At 40.1% G+C, this 21817-nt stretch overlaps 1 protein-coding gene across 8 annotated transcripts in view; it reads right to left on the reverse strand.

Annotated features, from left to right (window-relative positions):
* Nucleotides 1-2395: 2395 nt before the first annotated feature.
* The window catches only part of EVC2 (EvC ciliary complex subunit 2), a 235272-nt gene continuing 215850 nt past the window's right edge, over nt 2396-21817 (reverse strand). For 7 of the 8 annotated variants that reach the window (XM_033949454.1, XM_033949436.1, XM_033949410.1 and 4 more), the window contains 2 exons: nt 10049-10150; nt 2396-2750 (listed from right to left, as the gene is read on the reverse strand). In XM_033949454.1, coding sequence (XP_033805345.1) covers nt 2474-2750; nt 10049-10150 — 379 coding nt within the window. In that variant the 3' untranslated portion in view covers nt 2396-2473. The remainder of the gene's footprint in view (nt 2751-10048; nt 10151-21817) is intronic. The other variant, XM_033949419.1, reaches the window with a different exon arrangement.

A 21817-nucleotide genomic window follows, 5' to 3' on the forward strand; every position in this document is an offset into this window, starting at 1 on the left:
CCAGGCTAAAGACACCTTCACCATTCATTTAAGGTTACTAAAAGGTAGCCTCAGCCCCACCACTCCACCGCTACATCAATGTTTCATTGCGGGAAGAATTACGTGAGAACTCATCACTGGCTGCCTCTAACAAAATTTTTTATGCCAAAAATTAGTTATATCAAAAAGTCTTCATGTACCTCAATAATAATAATAATAAATATTCAATGCTTTAAAGCGTCATTGTACTTAGCTTATTTTTATCAGCCAACGTCCGGGAGTAGAACCCGACATGAATGTTTCGCACTACAAGAGTTCAGGGGTTCAGGGGGTGGTAACCTACGTAATATGATGAGAGGGTTATTTAAGCTTCCAGCTATGACGCCGCGGCCATCTTTCGCTCTTAAAATTGGTGGAGTCGGATGACACGGGCGTTCTTGGTGGGTATTGAAAAAGCTGTTAGTATGGCAAGAATTATATATTAAAAAAAGGGGGGAGAGGGGATTGTGAATAATTTTAACGGCCCCTTTCTCTTATATATTACAGGGAGACCCTTGATACAGCACTCTTGTAGTGCGAAACATGCATGTCGGGTTCTACTCCCGGACGTTGGCTGATAAAAATAAGCTAAGTACAATGACTTTTTGATATAACTAATTTTTGGCATAAAAAATTTTGTTAGAGGCAGCCAGTGATGAGTTCTCACGTAATTCTTCCCGCAATGAAACATTGATTTAGCGGTGGAGTGGTGGGGCTGAGGCTACCTTTTAGTAACCTTAAATGAATGGTGAAGGTGTCTTTAGCCTGGGTCTAATTTATTGGACTGATATTTATGTTTGAGTGACTAGGGCTGAAATTTAACATTGAATCTTAATAGCCATTTTTTGAAGGCATGTTTCTGATAGGGCAGTATATTATATTATTTAAGTTTCTGATAGTGCAGTATATCTTCATTCCAATAAATATAAAGGTTTAAGCTTGTGCTAAACTACTTCAGCTTTCTATTCCAGATCAGTGCATTCCTGTATATACAGCTTATATATTATTTAGGTCTATACCTATTTATATGACAACATCAAGATTTTTTAATAGAATAGATTAAGTATAAATACATTGCATATAATTGAAAACCAAAAAGACGTTTGCTCTTGGAGTAGCATTATTCGAAATAGCTCAGAACCTCTTGCCTTAAAAATATATTTATTTTTAAAATTGAGAATATCTTCTTGCATTTCAGGATGTCTCTCTATGCAGTCACTCAAATGTAAATGCATCATGTCCAGAACTATGTAATTAAAAGACAAACAACATATTAATGATTTATCAATTTTCCACAGGCAAAATAATATGAGACCCAGGTTTATGTGCATACATATTACATAATATTTCAGGCCCTGTTTTAGATATGTGATACTGCCTAAAAGTCCAACGGGAAGTGAACCCACAGGATTAGAGCAAATGAAGAAAACAGTGGGAACGGACAACAAGCAATCCACAAGAGCTAGCAGGATAAAATCAGTGATGTTTATTTCAGTCCAAGATGTACAATAGGGTCTTTGCTATTGTACATCTTGGACTGAAATAAACATCACTGATTTTATCTTGCTTGCTCTGGTGGATTGCTCATTGTCCCTTCCCACTGTTTCCTTCATTTAGATATGTGATGGACGGTGGAGCAGAGACATCCAAATTGGGGCATGTACAGAGCCTCCTCTATTTTATAAAAAGTCCTGCCAAATATAGAGCCTTTTGTAAAATATCTAGGAGGACATGAAGGAGAGCATATTCAATTGCCAACATGTGCAGTGGAAATAGTTATTTTAAAAATGGAGACACTGAAAAAAAAAAAAAGTGCCCCATCTAGCATATTTTTTTGTTACTGCAGCCAAGAACATCAGGAGTTCCTGGCTGCAACAACTGAGTCTGTGGACACCAAGTCAGGCTTACTATCTAGTAAAGGAGCCTGTGTTGGGATCAAATCCACCTCCATCCCAAACTCCAGCCAAGAACTTTTCCTGGTGTAAGAGATGCTGTTGGGGAATTCAGGAGAGGCTTAGGGGACAGATCTGGTCAATGGAGGGAATTGGTGTCAGTTTTTGCAAGCTATCTTTTGCTTGAGACCCCCCAGATCTTAACTGGGAGCTGGCATTTGCATATGCCTTGGGTGAGGTGCAGACAATGTGAATTCTTTAAAATTTAGAAATACAGTACTTCAACGTACATGTCTATCTTTGGGGCATGCTTAAACCATGTACACACCACTCCCACTTTAAATCTCTGCATCCTGGGAGGTATACAGTACATGCCCAAACAGCAGTTAGAAGAACATGAATTCTAGATGTTCCTAAAATGACCTCCATAGTATTATATGTAAACACATATATACAGACAATATAGGTCTATGGAATGCTGGACAAGGAGAAAAAACAATTGTCATTTTTTATTTCAAAAATACGGATGGTCTTCTATTTTACAGAGGGTTTTTTGTGATAGTTCAACCTTCATTATTCATATGTGCAACTCTCGACTTCTTGAAGTTTAGAAAATTGCGTTTTTTCTTTTTCTTTGGTAATAGAGAAGGAACTGTTTGGTCCTTTTGAATAAATAGAAATATTTTCTCTCCTGTGTCTGTTAAATAAATTTCTTCTGCAGCTGCATTCTCAACATTATTACAAGAGCCATGAGGTCTGACAGAAGAAAGTTTAGACAGACTCTCGGTATGAGTAAAGGAAACTCGTTTTGCTGGTCTAATGTTCTTCCTCTTCAAACTGCTGAAAAATGATAGAAATTATTGTCATTATATTTTACACAACATTAACGCTGGGTTTTACTAAATCCAGGAAGAACTTCTTACCGCGGCTCAACGAGGTAAATGCTCCAATGCTCATAGGAACTGAATGAGCGGCAGAGAATTTACTTCAGTGGCCCACGGTAAGCAGCTTTTCCGCGTTCAAGTAAAGGAGCTCTAAGTAATGGACATCGATTCTGTACTATATTACAAAAAGAATAAGAGAAACATTTTGATTTCAAATGAAAATGGTTGAGCTTTTTTTTTTTTTTAATTTGGTGAGAGGCAAGAAGTTAGTTGTCAGTCACTAAACCCAACTGCTACAGATACAATACAATATAACACAATACCTGCAACAGGCACTTTGCATTAAATACCATGGCAACAGGCAATACAAACTGAAAAAAGGGAGCAAACCTTCATTAATAAAAGAGATTAAAAGTGCACACAAGTACTGAAAAAGTATGATTCCTTGAAAAATATAGTTTTGGAAGAATTGGAAAAGGCTTAACTATAGTTTTTGGTGGAGTGAGTTCATGGTGTCAATTATATATAAAATGGAAAGAACATTAGCCATTCAGAAAAGAAATTTTTTAAAAATTCAAGAGACCTGGGAGCCATTAGCAAAATATTGTAATGGCTAATATTGTTTTCCATTATAAACATCTGGGAGGGGGAGGTTGGGGGTCTGATAGGATAATAAATTTAGATATATTAGAATGAGGGTCAATATAGAAATTTTATATGTTGAATATTGTGATTGTTTAGGAGGGAGGGGGGAATTAATTCTGAAATAGATATTAATAGAGTATTAAGTGTGGTAATGAAGAAAATGTTGTATTTTATTGTTACACTTATTGTAAGTTTTGAAAATAATAAAGAATTGGAAATAAATAAATATATATATATATATAATTTTTCCAGTGTAAAAATGCATTCTTTTACCAAAGTTTACCAGTCACAACATGCACGTTTCAGTACTTGGTGTGCACTTTTAATCCTATTTTTAATAAGGGTTTGTTCCCTTTTCTCAGTTGTATTTTAAATTTTTAAGTAAAGTGCCTGTTGCCATGGTATTTAACTCCCCCTTTTACAAAACCGTAGTACGGTTTATAGCACCAAACGCGGCAGTAACAGCTTCGATGCTCATAGGAATTCTATGAGCGTTGGAGCTGTTAGTGCCATAGTTTTGTGGAATAGCGTTCACTTTTAATCAGTGTAACAAGGAACTGCATGCTACTGTTACTGCAGCTATTACTACACAGAAGTTTGATCAGTGGGCACATTACTTTTGTTTTTGATTTGATGCAAAGGCCCGGATTCTGACATCTGTGCCGTAATTGGCAGGCACCTGAAAAAAACAGCGCCAATTACACATCACTCTGATTATTGTGTTATTTTCAGAATTGCAGCTGTGTGAAGGTGGGCACCAAAATGTAGGCCAGGGTTTTACAGGCCTACATTTCCGGTGCCTACCTTCAACACAGAATCACGCTTAGTTTCAAGTTTATTAAAAAAAATGTTTATACCGCTTATTCAAATTTCTAAGCGGTGTACAGCAATAATAAAAGAGAAATCATTAAAAGAAACAAAACCAATTAATGTTAAAATATTATAAAATACAGTATCAAGTTAGTAGACTTTAACATAAACACATATACTGACTGAACACAATAGGTAAAGTAGGACTGAACTACAATATTTTAAGATAAAGCACACTTAGGGATAAAACAACAGGTAGGGAAAGGGACTATAGTTAGTTTAGTCCTAAAAAGGACATTTCTATCCAAAAGCATCCTCAAATAAAAATGTTTTGAGTTTTGCTTTAAACTGCTTTATCGAAGTTTCCACATGTAAGAGATTGGGCAATGAATTCCATAGGGTGGGTGCAGTAACAGCGAAATTATTAGATCTCAACGTATTAATTAATTTCAAAGACGGTACAAATAAGAGGTTTTGTGATATGGAGCAAAGAGATTTTGCGGGTGATAAGGGGTAAGCAGTCTATCAATAAACTCTGGTTGGCTGTATGAACGAGTAGTAAATGTTAATAGTAGAATTTTATAACTAATTCTATGTTCGATAGGCAGCCAATGAGCATCGATTAGAAGGGGAGAGATATGATCGTGTTTCTTTGTGCCATAAGTGATCTTAACAGCAGTATTCTGTACTATCTGAAGGCGTCTTATTTCCTTTTTGGTGATGCCCTTGTACAGGGCATTACAATAATCTATACAGGAAATAACCAGAGAGTGGATTAATGTATTTAAAGATGATGGATCTAGTAGTTTGGCTAGAGACCGTATCATTCTAAGACGGTGGAAACATTTCTGAACCACCGTACTGATGTGATTATGATAGGAGAATTTAAAGTCAAGAGTAACTCCCAAGAGCTTTAGTGTGGGAACAACTTTAATTGGGAGGGATTCAAATTTCAAAGGGGCCTGAAGAGTTAGTCCCTCTTTAAAGGGAAAAATCATTAATTTAGATTTGTTAATATTAAGTGCTAACCTATTTAAATCCAACCATGATTTGATTGGTTCAAGTTTTTGATTGATGGAAATGACGTACCCAATGTTATTCAGATCGATAGGATGAATTAGTTGCACGTCATCGGCATATGCGAAGGTGGTGAAGCCGATAGATTGACCTACTGTCAAAAGAGGGGACAGAAAGATATTGAAAAGCAGGGGTGATAAGATGGAACCTTGCGGGATTCCATATTTAGTGAAAGAAGATTCAGAAGATGAATTGTTAAAGATGACCTTAGATGATCTGTCTGAGAAGTAAGAGGTGAACCAGTCCAAGACTTGACCAGTTACACCTATTTCACGAAGACGGGATAATAATAAACTGTGATCAATGGTGTCGAAGGCGGAAGAAAGATCTAGGGAAATAAGCAGAACTGATTGGTGATGGTCGAGATGATAAAAGTATTTTTGTGGCTAATCCTAGCAATGAAAGTTCAGTGGAGTGGTGATGGCGAAAAACAGTTTGATTGGGATGCAGGACTTGTTTTCTCAATAAAGTCGGATATTTGGTGAAACACAATTTTTTCCGTCAGTTTAGCTATGAATGGTATGTTAGCTATGGGACGATAGTTGGACACGTCTTGAATACTAGAAGTGTGGTCCTTAACAATTGGATATATGATTGATTGTTTCCATGATTTAGGTAGTGAGCCTGAGGATAGGCTGGCATTGACCAACTCTTTAATGTATGGACCGAAGATGGAGAAGAAACATTTTAAAAGAAAAGGAGGAATGGCTTCTGAACTGGTGCCTTTTATATTGAGTGAATTAAGACATATTTGTATTTCCTGTAAGGTAGGGAGAGTGAAACTAGAGCATTTGAAAAAAAGCAGATTGGTAGCAGTAGAGTCAGTGAATTCTTTGGCACTGCTGGGGGTAAGAATTTGTGAAAAGTTCTCTCTGATTCTTTGTACTTTATCTGTGAAGTAGGTAGCAAGGGCTTGTGCTGACAGTGCTTGATTAATTTTATTTGTTTCTTTTTTCTTCGAAGTTAAAGATTTGACTATTGCAAATAATGCAGAAGTATTTTTTGCTTTCTTGATTAGTTTGGAATAATACTCTTTTTTTGCTTTATTGATTTCAGATTTGTAATATGCTAAATGTTCCTTAAACTTATTAAGATTGATGAGAGTTTTGTTCCGTCTCCATTTACGTTCAAGGGAGCGTAGCTGTTTTTTGATTAGATTCAAATTGGCTGAATACCAGGGATTTTTCAATTTACGAGGGGAGATTGTAAAGGTGGTAACAGGTGCAAATGAGTCTAGGAGCTTGGTAACAGAATTATTCCATTCTAGGATTTTGTCATCAATAGAGAGACTAGAAAGTTTATTTGGAGTAAGATCAAAATTAGACAGAATAGAAGGCGCTTTCAAGTTATTATAGTTCCTAGAGGTAACTGTTTTAGTCTTTAATATTGGACTGTAATCTAAGGTTTGTTGTTGAAAAGAGACTAGGAAATGATCTGACCAAGGAACTTGTATGCTGGAAAAAACTTGAAAGGTGTTGTAAAGAGAGGCTTGTACTAGTACCATATCCAAGGTGTGACCAGCGATGTGAGTGGAGTTGGTTATTAATGGCAGAAGATCAAGGTCTCTTAAAAAGGTAACGATTTCTAGAGTAGAGGCGTTGCTGGTATCATCAAAATGAATATTAAAGTCACCTAAGATGATCGGATGGACAGAAGAAATGCAAAATTCCAGAATAGTTGATTGAAGATATGTGAGAGACTGAACTCTGATTGGGGGAGGAAGGTATAAGAGCAAATAATCTAGTGGAGGAGATGTTTTAAGCCTAACCTCTAGATATTCCAGTGGGCTGTTACTTGAGGAGAATTCAAAATTGGCTTGTATGGTGGAACGATAAATAATAGCTAAGCCACCTCCTTTTTTTCCCTGGCGATGGTAAGTAAAACCTGATGGGCAAGAAAAAGTCAAGTAGCATTCTTCCCCCTTAGACAACCAGGACTCAGTAATGAAGAAAAGGTCAAATTTATGTTTTACTATGGTATCATGGATCAGATGGTATTTTGTTTTGAGGGATCTAGAATTGATGAGGTCTATTTGTAAAGTTTTCAAAGAGATAGACGAAAGTTTATCATTGGTTTGTACTGTAATTAAATTATTATGGTGTTGTGGAGCTGAATTTGGGGTAGTGAAAGAAGTTGCCCCTGGGCGACGGCCCCAATGAACGGGGATTGGAAATTGAGGTAAAGACATTGCTACTGTTAGTTGGAGAAGTAATAACAAGCAAAGAAGGAATAACTTACAATTTTAAAAAAGTAAAATGGAGGCGCCCTTAGGAACGCATTAAGGAGCAGGATCTACTCCTTAAGCACGCGCCTTTGCGGCATGCGCAGCAAATAGAGCCAATAAATAATGCATGTACCACCATGCTAACAAGGTGGGTGGGGTCAGCAGCACTGCTGCTTCGCGGCAGCAGAGGAAAGATACATTAACAGCCGGCACGCTAACAAGGTGGCACCAAACGTCAACCCTACCCATAACCATGCCTCTTTTGGCATTCAGCGCCGCTAAGCATCTGCATAGATGCGATTCCGGTGCTAAGTTTTGTAGGTGTCTCCTGGCACCTACTTTTTTCCTTTTAATTTGTTTTTAATTGGTTTTTAACAGCATGTTCAATTACCATGTCATTAATAGCCGAGGGGTCCATCCGTGAGGAAGCAGCATACACACTGGAAAATTAGATGCAAAGCTTTGATAAAAATGGCTAAAAGAATACTTGAAACTCGCAGTAGAGGAAAAAACTCAAACTAAATACTTTTCCAGGTACATTAGAAGCAGAAAGCCTTAGACTAACAGATTATTTGGATGTAAAAAGGGCACTCATTGACAGCAAGCTAATAGCAGAGAGGCTAAACTAATTTGGTGCTTCAGTCTTTACTGAAGCAGATGTAAGGGAGCTTACCCGTGCCAGAAATGGTACTCTAGGTGATGATATGGAACAAATGAAATTTCAGTGAGCCTGGAGCATGTAATAAGTCAAATCAATCTACTAAAGAACAGTACATCATCTGAACTAGATGGTATTTACCCCATAGTACTAAACTAGCTTAAAAATGAAGTTGTAGATCTACTAATAGTAATCTGTAACCTGCCATTAAAATCATTCACAGTACCTGAAGATTGGAAAGTGGTCATTATAATACCAAGTTTTTTTAGAAGGATACAAGGGCAATCTGGGAAACTACAGACTAATGAATCTGACAGAGATTTCGGTGTTCGGGAGTGATGTTTCGCATAGTCCCGCAGGACCAGCACCTCCTCTACAGCCGCGAGATTGGGGAGCAACAGCAGCTGCGCAGAGACAGGAAGGAATGCCGTCTGGGCTGATGGGCTTACTAACGCGGCGGGGTCAACAACTTTAGAGAAGACCGCAGAAGATACAGCAGGCATTGGACAGACTCCATCAGTCCCTCCAGTGGTAAGACCTGCTGAATTCACACTTGAGAGCATTTGGACAGCTTTATACTCTTTGCATAAATTATGTGCAGGAACTCTTCCCCTGGTGAATATGCAGGTATAGAGACTGGACAAATTTCAAGAGGAAATAAAGGTCCAGTCAGGGACCGCTGACCAGGCAATATGCCTGATGGGCCGCCGCGTGAGCGGACCGCTGGGCTGGATGGACCTCTGGTCTGCCCCGGCGGAGGCGACTACTTATGTACTTATGTACTTAATCTTCTCAAACTATTTTGCTGCAGGATAGACTATTGTTGGCCAGGAAAGTTGAAAACTTTTAAAATTATACTAAAATACTGAATTTAAGGATCCTCAATTTTCCTAAAGTGCTGACAATGTCTCCTAAAGATTTATTCTATAAATTTTTGAAAGAAAAATTTAAGTATCCGGAGACTAGACTTCCTTCTCTTCATAGAATATACTTTTTTGCCAATATTTAAGCAGAATTCTTCTTTGCCAGAGGTTCCTTCTAAATTACCAGGTCGTTTAAATTTGACAGAAATTCTAGAAACCTCAGAGGACGAAGTCATCTGTTGTTCGACACTTTTGGTGACGTTTGTCTTTCAGCAAGACAAAGAGGCACTTCTAAGGCTTTTCTTTAGGCTCAAGGAGGTGATCTTTCTGGATAGTAAGATCAGTATATTTCCAGAAGTCTCAAAATCAACGCAGGCCAGGAGGAAAAGATTTCTAGAACTGAAAGTTTGTACTTTCTTTGGGGGCCAAATTCCAATTAAGATATCCATCTAAATGTATGATCCAATTGGATCAAAATTCCTATTTCTTTTTGAGCCCTCTCAGTTACAATTTTTTCTTGAAGCAAAGGGAGTAACACTGTCTAATGCCTCTAGTGAGAAGTAAATGGTCCCTGTAAGTAAGTTGGAAATTAATTACTACAAATTAATTACTGTTTTTTTTCCCCTTTAGTTATCATTCTGTCTGATAATGTGAATTGTCTCCCCTCTGAAATGTGGGCTATCTAGAGCCAGAGCAATTTAATTTTCTTATTGGACTAGATGTCCTAGTTTTATTGTTTCTTATTTGTAAAATGTAGCTAAGTCTCTTTTTCTTAAAGAATTAAAAAAAACAAAAAAAAAACTCAAGAGTAAAGTAAACTGTATACAAATTGTGAATAAGACTACACAATCTCTGTTATTTACACAAAGGATCGTAAGAAATTAAACTAACTTTATGAATTCACATACAATGAAGAAACATGTTGGAGCTACACTCATTTCGTCAATAAAAAAAAGATATTTCTGAGCAATATTTACCTTCTCTTTTTCCTGCTTGCAGGTGATGTCTTGTCTGAAAACTGACTGATCAGATCTTGTCTTAATCTGTTTTCCAAAGTCAACCATAAATCCTGATATATCCTAAGATTTGCAAAGTAAAATTAAAAGCAGAAATCATAAAATGTTTACAGCTTCATGACCAGATTCAAACAAATCTATATTTATTTATGTTATGTCTATCCTTTCACTTGGCAGCTCTCTACTATTTCTTGTCACATACTTATATCAGCTGTTGAAATGATCTTTCTACAGGTTCTCCTCACTTTTACCTTTACATTTGTAGGCTTTTTCATCATTAATGTCTCCAGTTTTCTTGCATCAGCTTCCCCCTTTGTTGTTGTCTATATGAGCTTATCAATCATAATTGATCCCAAGAAAAGTCTATTTATGGCTTCAAAATTCTTCGCAGCCGTACCTAACATTCTCCAAAGTCTTATGTGCATTTTAGACAACATGTATATTGCACACATGTCTTAAATCCTGATTTTACAAACCCAGAATACACACATCGATTTCTCAAAACTGTGCATATGGCAAAGGGATATGGTCTGGCAGTGTTTGGCAACAGAGAGGAAGTCACAGGGCACGGGGGAACCCCTATGCCAAATGTCAAAAAACAAAAAATAGGAGAGAGTCACAATGAGCTCCAACCCAAAAAAGTTTATTTACATCAAGATGTTTGAGCAAGAGTTTAAATACATATGTAATCTTGTAACCCGTTCTGGGCTCTTTTGGGAGGACAGACTAGAAAATTGATCAAATAAATAAATAACTCAACAGAGTCATGTTTTGGCAGCAATCCACCTGCTTCTGGAGTCAGAATATCTTATATGATGCTGATATATAAACTCCACACCATTGTTCAGATAGAGCAAGTAGCCATTACATTAGCTTGTTTTATTTGGATTCCTTCTCCTTGAGTAGAGCTGCGCATGCAAAATTTGAGTGCCATCCAGGTCTATCAGCGCCAACAATTGGGCAGTAACAATCAATTATCAGCATTAATTGATAATAATTAAATTTACACGCACATCTTTTTAGGCGTATTCTATAAAGAGGTGCACGTAAACTCTAGAGTGCGGATCTGAAAAGGAGATGTGGCCATAGAAGGGGCATGGGCAGGTTAAGAACATAAGAACATAAGAATTGCCGCTGCAGGGTCAGACCAGTGGTCCATCCTGCGGCGGCCCTCAGGTCAAAGACCAGTGCTCTAAATGAGTCCAGCCTCGCCTGCGTACCTTCCAGTTTAGTAGGAACTTGTCCAACTTTGTCTTGAAATCCTGGAGGGCGTTTTCCCCTATAACAGACTCCGGAAGAGCGTTCCAGTTTTCTACCACTCTCTGGGTGAAGAAGAACTTCCTTACGTTTGTACGGAATCTATCCCCTTTCAACTTTAGAGAGTGCCCTCTCGTTCTCCCTACCTTAGAGGTTATCTACTAAGTCTATTCCCTTCAGTATTTTGAACGTTTCGATCAAGTCCCCTCTTTTCAAGGGAGAAGAGGCCCAATTTCTCCAATCTCTCACTGTACGGCAACTCCTCCAACCCCTTTACCATTTTAGTTGCTCTTCTCTGAACCCTTTCGAGTAGTACCGTGTCCTTCTTCGTGGGTGTTCCAATGATTTGCATGCACTGTTACAAAATATGCCTGATTCATGCTGAAGTTAGGCACAAGAAATTACACTAGGTTTCAGCTGATGTAAATCCATACACCTAAAACTTTGCTATGGATCCTGGCACTAAGCATATTCTATAAACAGTGCCCAACTCGAAGTGCCATTTATAGAACAATGTTTAGGCCCGGATTCTGTATAAGACGCCCGGTCTCAGAAGCCGCCTAAGTGGCTTTTGAGAATCGCACCATAGAAGCCCGCCTATAAAAAAGAACCCGATTCTCTAACTCACTGTTCTTCAACCGCCGGTCCGCAGACCGGTGTCAGTACGCAGGAAATTTCTGCCGGTCTACGCAGGGCCAGCAAGATTACCGCCCTGCTGCTAAAGCCGACAGGAAGTCTTCTTTCCAACGCCAATTATGACATCGGAGAGGAAGTTCTGGGCCAGCTAATTGCTCCCTGGCTGGCCCAGAACATCCTCTCCAACATCAGAATTGACGTTGGAAAGAAGACTTCGTGTTGGCTTTAGCAGCAGCAGGGCGGTAAGATAGCAATGACCGGGGAAAGGAAGGAGGGAGGCTTTTTTTTTTTTTTTTTTGCGCGGCAGGGAGGGAAGGAGGTAGGCAGGCAAGCAGGCTGGCTTTGGCCAGGGAGGGAGGGAGAGAGGTAGGCAGGCTGGCTTTGGAGGTAGCGGTGGGACAAAGTGTGGAAGGCAGTGAGGGACATAGGAAGGATGCACTGGGGGCACTAAAGACATGGGAAGGAGGCACTGGGGGCACTAAAGACATAGGAAGGAGGCACTGGGGCACTAAAGACATAGGAATGAGGCACTGGGGGCACTAAAGATAGGAAGGGGCATTAAAGACATGGGAAGGAGGCACTGGGGGCACTAAGGACATGGGAAGGAGGCACTGGGAGCACTAAAGACATGGGAAGGAGGCACCGGGGGCACTAAGGACATAGGAAGGAAAGAGGGAGGGAATAGAAAGGGACAATTCTTGGGCCTGAGTGCAGAAAGAAAGAAATGAAAGAAAGGATACACAGACAGAAGGAAATACAACCAGCGACTCATGAAATCACCAGACAGCAAAGGTAGGAAAAATGATTTTATTTTCAATTTAGTGATCAAAACGTGTCAGTTTTGAGAATTTTTATCTGCTGTCTATATTTTGCACTATATTTGTCTATTTTTCTATAGTTACTGAGGTGACTGAGCTCGCAGAGATGAGGTGGAAACGGGGGTTTTAAATTTTAATCCTAGTAGTTTGCCGGTCCACAAAATAATTGTTTTATTTCTGCCGGTCCATAGGTGTAAAAAGGTTGAAAAACACTGCTCTAACTGACGTCCATGATACGGACGCCGGTTAGAGAATCAGGTTACTGCTGAGCTTATCACTCAGTCTGGAGGTATGCAGTAACCTTGAGCAAGGACAATTGCTTATTCCAGCCATAATGATGTCAAAAGATATACTTGTGACTTGCCATAACTATAACAATAGCGCATGAACCAAACTTCATGTTGGTATCGTGATTTGAAGGCCCCTTCTGATAAGAATTTCCATAAAAGATGCAATTGCCGAGGCACAGGGGAGTACACATCAAAACCATCCAACAACATCACTCTACATCACACAGACTGAGGTTGCATACCATCTATTTTAAAGTTTGTGATCACTTGGACTTTTTAGGGACTTGAAACATCCCTGGACAAATTCAAGTCCAAACTGAAAACCTTCCTTTTCAAGGATGCTTCCCAAATCTGAGAACAGACTTTTATACTCAGCTAACGTAATCTGCACTGGCAAGGAACAAGAAACCGCTTCCATAAAGCGACCCCTCACCCCCATTGTTTTTTCCACCACCTCTTTCCTCTCCCCTTTTCTTATCTTGATGTATTTTTTCTCTCCTGCCCCCTTGTTTCAGTAAGTTGGTGGGGGTTTATTGTCTTGTATTCCCCCTCTTATTTTAACTTTGAAAGGCTTTATTATTGCTTTTTAATTAGTATTGTAAACTGTCTAGGTATTTTTTGGTAGACGGTATATCAAATATTGAATAAACTTGGAATTTGGATTATTACATCTGTCTTCTGTTCATTTTATCATTCTACATATTTTTAGCAGGCACTTTTAAACTTATCTCATAATTTTCTGTGTATATTTTGTTTTGCAGTATATCTTTGTAAATAAATCTTTTTCTTTTTGCTCATTGTGTTCCATGTAGGCTTATTAGTGAACAATAAAAGGGAATTATGAATTTTGGACCATCTGCTATATGTTTGTTTCCCTAGACTTAGTGCCATGATTTACCCATTCTAAGGTACACTTCGTAATAAGGGAAATACCAACTGTTACCCTTACAGTCCCTATTTCATAAAATGGTATCTTTAGTAAAATAACATTCATTAACAGCAGTAGTGCACATTAGTAACTCTAGCCTTTAGCCAGCAACATTTTAGATGATTCAGGCACATTTCAAACATAATCAGCCAAATAGTTGTGGCTGAAAGTTTACCTAGATATAGCTTAGGCAGCTAAAGAGTCTCTTTATTAGTGTGGATTGAAAGCCAAATTTGATAGTTAGAAACACAGAAACATGATGGCAGATAAAAATCAAATGGTCCATCCAGTCTGCGCATCCATAGCATCCAGTATCTCCTCCTCTCCCTGAGAGATCCCACGTCCCTGTCTCACGCTTTCTTGAATTTAGATACAGTCTTTGTCTCTATCAGAAGACTATTCCCTACATCTACCAACCTTTCTGTAAAAAAAAAAAAAAGAATTGCCTTACATTACTCCTGAGCAAATCACCTCTTAGCTTCACCACTGGGTGCCTTCATTTAGGTTTCTCCACGCTGCATGGTAGGAGCGTAGTCTACAATAGAACTAGTGTATTCACTTTCTATTATAGAATATTAACATAAACCAATATCAGCATGCCCAATATTTAGGCACCCATAAGAACATAAGGGTTGACATACTGGGACAAACTGAAGGTCCATCAAGCCCAGTATCCTGTTTCCAACTGTTCAGCCCACGTCACAAGTACCTGGCAAGACCACAGAGTAAAACAGATTTTATGCTGCTTATCCTAGGAATAAGGAGTAGATTTCCCCAAGTCTATCTTACTAATGGTTTATGGACTTTTCTTTTAAGAAATTTTCCAATCCTTTGTTAACCCCCAGAGACCCAAATATAGAAAAAAACGTAAAAAAATGTTTTTGAATGTTCACATGTTGTTATAGGAGGCTTGTGATCCCTAAATCAGTGTTTTTTTTTTATTTTGACATTTTAGTAACTTTTGGGGAGGATGTTGTAAAATTGCAACGCTGGGCCTGTAAGGTAGCAGAATTTCAATAGTGTCACTCTCTCTCTGAACACATGTAAGGAATAATTAAAAGTTTATTTGTACTTTACAGCTTATAAAGACCCACCTAAGTTTATGTATATACACAACAACAATAGTATAATAAAGAAAAAAGTAATTTTTATTATCAATTTAATACAAAAAATGAGTATCATATAAAAACGCAAATTTTTCCCTGTGAAGCGCCCATTGACTTAAGAACATAAGCAGTGCCTCCGCTGGGTCAGACCTCAGGTCCATCTTGCCCAGCAGTCCGCTCCCGCGGCGGCCCGAACAGGTCACGGCCTGTCTGAGACACCAGAAGGGGCCCCCTTGCCACCTTGGTTTCCCATTGAGTTTTATCTTCCCATCGAAGTCCTAACCCTCCGGTCTTGCACATGCACGACCTGGTCGGATTTCTATACTTATTACTTGGTTTGCTTTCTATACCTGTGTTACATCCCAGCACCTCTCTCAGTATCCCACGATCCCCCTATCCCTCAGGAATCCGTCCAATCCCTGTTTGAATCCCTGTACCGTACTCTGCCTGATCACTTCCTCCGGTAGCGCATTCCAAGTGTCCACGACCCTTTGGGTGAAGAAAAACTTCCTTGCATTTGTTCTGAACCTATCTCCCTTCAGTTTCTCCGAATGCCCCCTCGTGCCTGTTGACCCCTTCAGCCTGAAGAATCTGTCCCTATCCACCCTCTCTATGCCCCTCATGATCTTGAAGGTCTCTATCATATCTCCCCTGAGCCTCCTTTTTTCCAGAGAGAAGAGCCCCAGCCTATCCAACCTCTCGGCATATGGGCAGTGTTCCAGCCCTCTTACCAGTTTCGTTGCTCTCCTTTGGACTCTCTCAAGCACTGCCATGTCCTTCTTGAGGTACGGCGACCAGTATTGAACGCAGTATTCCAGATGTGGACGCACCATAGCTCTATACAATGGCATGATGACTTCCCGCGTCCTGGTTGTTATGCCCCTCTTTATGATGCCCAGCATTCTGTTGGCTTTTTTCGAGGCTGCTGCGCACTGTGCAGATGGCTTCAGTGATGCATCTACCAGCACACCCAAGTCTCTCTCAAGACTGCTGTCTCCCAATAATGCCCCCCCCAATTTGTATTTGAACAGCGGGTTCTTTTTACCTATATGCATGACCTTGCATTTTTCCACGTTAAAGCGCATTTGCCATTTGTTTGCCCAGTCTTCCAGCTTGTCCAGGTCCCTTTGCAGGTCCTCACACTCCTCCCTAGACCTAACTCTGCCGCACAGTTTGGTATCGTCTGCAAATTTTATAACCTCGCACTTTGCTTCTTTTTCCAGGTCATTGATAAATATGTTGAAGAGTAACGGCCCCAGCACCGATCCCTGTGGCACACCGCTCGTGACTCCCCGCCAGTCAGAGTATTGTCCCTTTACTCCGACCCTCTGCAGTCTACCCGACAACCAGTGTTCGATCCATCTGTGCACATCCCCTCCCACCCCGTGGTTCCACAGTTTCCTAAGCAGCCTTTCATGTGGCACCTTGTCGAAAGCCTTTTGAAAATCAAGGTAAATGATGTCTATAGGTTCCCCATTGTCCACCCGACTGCTTATTCCCTCAAAGAAGTGCAGAAGGTTCGTTAAGCATGACCTTCCCTTACAGAATCCATGCTGGCTTGTTCTCAGTAGGCCATATCTCTCGATATGCTCGCAAATACCATCCTTGATCATAGCTTCCACCATCTTCCCTATAATTGAAGTCAGGCTCACCGGCCTGTAGTTTCCGGGGTCACCCCTCGATCCCTTCTTGAAGATAGGTGTGACATTCGCCAATTTCCAGTCCTCTGGTACCTCTCCAGTTTTCAAGGATAGATTGCAAACATGCTGGATTGTGCCCGCTATTTCTTGTCTTAGTTCTTTCAGAACCCTTGGGTGGATCCCGTCCGGGCCCGGCGATTTGCCGCATTTTAACCTGTCTATCTGCTTGAGGACATCCTCCTTACTTACCTCTATGTGTTCTAATTTTTCAGCCTGTTCCCCACTCATAAGCTCCTCTGAGTCTGGTATATTAGATGTGTCTTCTCTCGTGAAAACCGACGAGAAGAACGTGTTCAACCTCTCAGCTACCTCTTTATCCTCCTTGATCACTCCCTTCCTATCCCCATCGTCCAACGGCCCCACCTCCTCTCTCGCTGGTCGCTTCCCCTTTACGTAACTGAAGAATGCCTTGAAGTTTTTCGCCTCCCTGGCCAGCCCCTCTTCATATTTCCCTTTTGCTTTTCTAACCTCTCGGTGGCATTCCTTTTGGCATTTCTATCAGCGGTAATCAAGAAATTTCGTGTTTTTGCACAAAAAATTTCATGTTAGCGCAAATCTTTTGGCAGTTTTGTCCCAGCGTTGAATCTTCTCCACTGGTTGTGGGCCAGCAAAGGAAGACACAAGTGTAACCTGTCTGTTGTCAAACCATTTCACAGCACAAATGTTGTGATTTGACTCCACTCTGACATCAAAGCTTCCTCTTCCCTTTTTCTTCAAGCTTTTCTCATCCTCAAGATTACAGTTTGGAAGGCGCACTTGTCTGGCTGTTCCTGTGTAATGAATTCCACAATCCAGCAGCCTAACTATCAATGGGATGCTGGTGAAAAAGTTGTCTGCATAGATCTTGTAGTTGTGACTATGTGGAAGTGTGGAAGCAAGTTTCATCACAACATCCCCTGATAGTCCAAGTTCAGATCTTGCCCGTATTCCATTCACACTGCCTTGGTACACATCAAAATCACAAAGTATACCAGAGATTCCAGTCCTTGCCCACAGCTTGAACCCCCATGGGTTTGGCTTGCCACGCATGTACTGTTTGATGCTGCTGAATTTCCCCCTGAAAGGGATCATCATTTCATCAACAGAGTTATGTTCTTCAGGGACCACTTTTAGGCATTTCTCTCTGAAAGCATCAAGCCATGGTCTGAGTTTCCAGAGTTTGTCACTTTTTTGTTCCATCTCAGACACGGTTAGATTGTTCACAAAATGTAATGATGTCAACAGAGACTGGAATCTGTTTCGTGACATTACATCAGCGACAGGACTGTATCTTGTGTCTGCTTCCCAGTACATACGGACTCCAGGCATTTGGACAAGACCCATCTTCAGATACATGCCAATCATCTGCTCTATTTCCTTTGTGTTTGTGTTTATAGATGATCCTTTCTTCTGAAAACTGTACTGATTTGTGTTATCTGCCAGAGCGTTGATCATATCTTCTGTCACAAACTTCTGAAAGTACTCCAGTGGTGTGCAGAGGGAATGGACATCATTACTGACATCCTGACCAGAAAAATCAGTACTGGGAGAGATGAAATTCTTTTTCAGCCATCGATATCTGTCACGGGGCCCAGTCTTGGCATCAGGATGCTCTGCCTCTGTTGGGATGATTTGAACATCAGAAGTTAGGTGGTCATCGGGTAATTTATTTTCCTTGTCCACTTCACCGATAACTCCATATTCCACAACTTCTATCAAGTAGACCTATTGTTCAATTAGACATGCAAACACTTTAATCCTCACCTCCTGGAGATTTATCACCTTCTCAAGTTTAAAGTGCAGACAAAACCTTGCTATCACTTTGACCCACTGTTGTAAAATTACAACATAGAAATAACCAGCTCTAAATCTCTTAAAATCAGTATATTCAATGATGTCATAAAATCTGCATGATCTACACATATTAATGATCACATAAAAAAATATTTCAAGCTTTTTACTTACTTTAGTCCTGATGTATCCCGTCCAAAACAACAAGATGATATACTCCAAAGCAGGCAACAGGGTTGTATGACTTCATGGCCAGATAAACAGACCTATTTACACATTCAACCATCCAATGGTGTTGCAGAACTGAACAATAGGTTCTATTAGTAATGTACATGAAGTTTTAAAAAGAAAAAAAATGGGGGAGGGTTTATTTTGTAGCCTTAAATGTGATGTTGTAATATTACAACACTGGGTCTCAGGGGAGTGCAGACAAAACCTTGCTATCACTTTGACCCACTGTTGTAAAATTACAACATAGAAATAACCAGCTCTAAATCTCTTAAAATCAGTATATTCAATGATGTCATAAAATCTGCATGATCTACACATATTAATGATCACATAAAAAAATATTTCAAGCTTTTTACTTACTTTAGTCCTGATGTATCCCATCCAAAACAACAAGATGATATACTCCAAAGCAGGCAACAGGGTTGTATGACTTCATGGCCAGATAAACAGACCTATTTACACATTCAACCATCCAATGGTGTTGCAGAACTGAACAATAGGTTCTATTAGTAATGTACATGAAGTTTTAAAAAGAAAAAAATGGGGGAGGGTTTATTTTGTAGCCTTAAATGTGATGTTGTAATATTACAACACTGGGTCTCTGGGGGTTTTTAAACCCTGTCAGCTAACTGCTTTCACCATCCACAGTTATACCAGCCATAAAGCAGTATTCTGTAAATTACCTGTGTACATGGGAGTCCTACCCATGTCCTATCCATGTGTATAAGAACATAAAAATAGCCTTTATGGGTCAGACCAAAGGTCCTGTCTTGTCTTCAGGAAGGCCAATCCAGGTCACAAGTAGCTGGCAAAAACCCAAATAGTAGCAGCATTCCATGCCACCAATCCAGGGCAAGCAGTGGCTTTTCCCATGTCTGTCTCAACAGCAGTTTGTGGACTTTTCCTCCAGGAACTTGTCCAAATCTTTTTTAAAACCAGCTTCATTAACCGCTCTTACCACATTCTCTGGCAACACATCCCAGAGCTTACCTATTCTCTGAGTGAAAAAATATTTCCTTCTATTGGTTTTAAAAGTATTATTCTGTAAATTCATCGAGTGTCCCCTAGTCTTTCTAAAACTTGATGCAGTAAAAAACTGATCCACCTCTATACTCCCCTTGTATTGATCCACTTTCAAATATTCACTAGGTAGGTTAAGTGGGTATTTGCAATCTAGTGCATAGGTATTTTGCCAATACTTTCAAAAGGTAAATGCTATCATTCTAAGCATTTAAGCACGAACGCAGTGGCATAGCGAGGGTAGGAGGCGCCTGGGGCGAGGGTGATGGCGCCCTCCCTTCCCCCATACCTCTTTAAATCTTCACCAGCCCGAGCAGCTTCTCTGGCTGCCACTCCCGCTGATGTTGGCTTTTCCTCGGAGGTCACTTCCTGGCCCCCCTTGACCAGAAAATGATTTCAGAGGGGAGCCAGGCTGGTGCGAGCAGCAGACCGGAGAAGTTGCTCATGCTGGTGAAGATTTAAAGGGGTACAGGGGGAGGAAGAGAGTGTGGCATGGCGGGGGGGAGGGCAGAGAGATGTCGGCAACTTTCCCTCAAGACGGCACCCCTTGCGGTCCGTCCCCTCCCTTTACTATGCCACTGCAAGAGACATAACACAGGCACCTAGATTATAGGATTGTACCCTTTATGGGGTAGTTTTTGATCTCAAACACACACACACACAGACAAATAAAATACAGTCAAACCTCGGTTTGCGAATAACGCGGTTTGCGAGTGTTTTGCATGACGAGCAAAACATTCTCGCAAATCTTGTCTTGCAAACCGAGCGTTGACTCGATTAGCGAGCACCCCCTCCCCACAGAACCAGCATCACTCCCCCCTGCTTGCGAATGCCCCCCCACATGAACTGGCATCTCCTGCCCTAACAGCATTCAGCCTTACCCCCATCTGGCACCGGCACGCAGCCCACAGGACGTGCCGGTGAAAGAAGTTCCTGCCTCTTGTCTGGGCCTTATTTCCTATGAGGAAACTCACTTTGATATACGACTAATTTGGTTTATGAGCATGCTTCTGGAACAAATTATGCTCGTAAACCAAGGTTCCACTATATATAAGTATATAGATAGATATACTTTGGGTTCAACACAGCCTTAGTTATCTTTTGAAGAAAAATCAAGAAAGGAGAGATCCTTAAGAGAGGGTTTGTTTACTGGTTATAGTGGAAATAGCAAAAAAAAAAAAAAAATCAAAAGAGCAATCTTTTTTGATACTTGAATTTTCTGACATATAAACAGGGTCATGGGATTGATTTACATAGGATATACCAAAGAAAACTTTGGCTTCTGGAGCCAAAGATCTATGATGCCTAAATATTTTCTCCTTGGAACAGGATAGTACCAAAGTATAGCAGGGGCTTTCTGCTCCAAAAATGAATGATAAATTCTAAATAACTGTATCTATTCTAAATTAAATAAAAGTGAGAAAGCTTAAACAGCAAGAGACACTCTGTCATGTACAAATCCGCATGAATATTCAGTAAAGTCAAATCAGCTTTAACTAATTTTCTCAGCTTACTATCATCACATCCTCTCAACAATTAAGAGAATATAAAACATCCACTCTCCATTTATAATTATCATTTTAAAAAGTCCAGCCATATCAAATACACTGAAGAGCACTTATCTTTTCAAAGAGAGAGAGCGAGAAAAAGAAAAAACTGTAACACAAGCTGCATTTCGCACCATAGAACTGTCTTAAGGGGATTACATAAATGGCAGAGTTACAATATCTCATCATTGCAATCCAGCCATGTATGCACCCTTGAGGGACCTGGTTAATGAAAAATGTACAGCCAGTGGCATTCAGATCTCCAAGCTGAAGCAGAGACGAGGTAAACATATCTTTTGATACCTCAAGGAAGGGCTGAGCAGATAGGCTAGGGTGGGAGAGAGAAATTGAGGTCCAGAAGGAGTGTTTCATTATGTGTACCTGTGTCTGGTGGAGGTGGGGATTGGGGGTGGGGAAGGGAAGGGAT

The sequence above is a fragment of the Geotrypetes seraphini genome, chromosome 1 (genome assembly GCF_902459505.1).
Source record: "Geotrypetes seraphini chromosome 1, aGeoSer1.1, whole genome shotgun sequence".
Classification (NCBI taxonomy): Eukaryota; Metazoa; Chordata; class Amphibia; order Gymnophiona; family Dermophiidae; genus Geotrypetes; species Geotrypetes seraphini.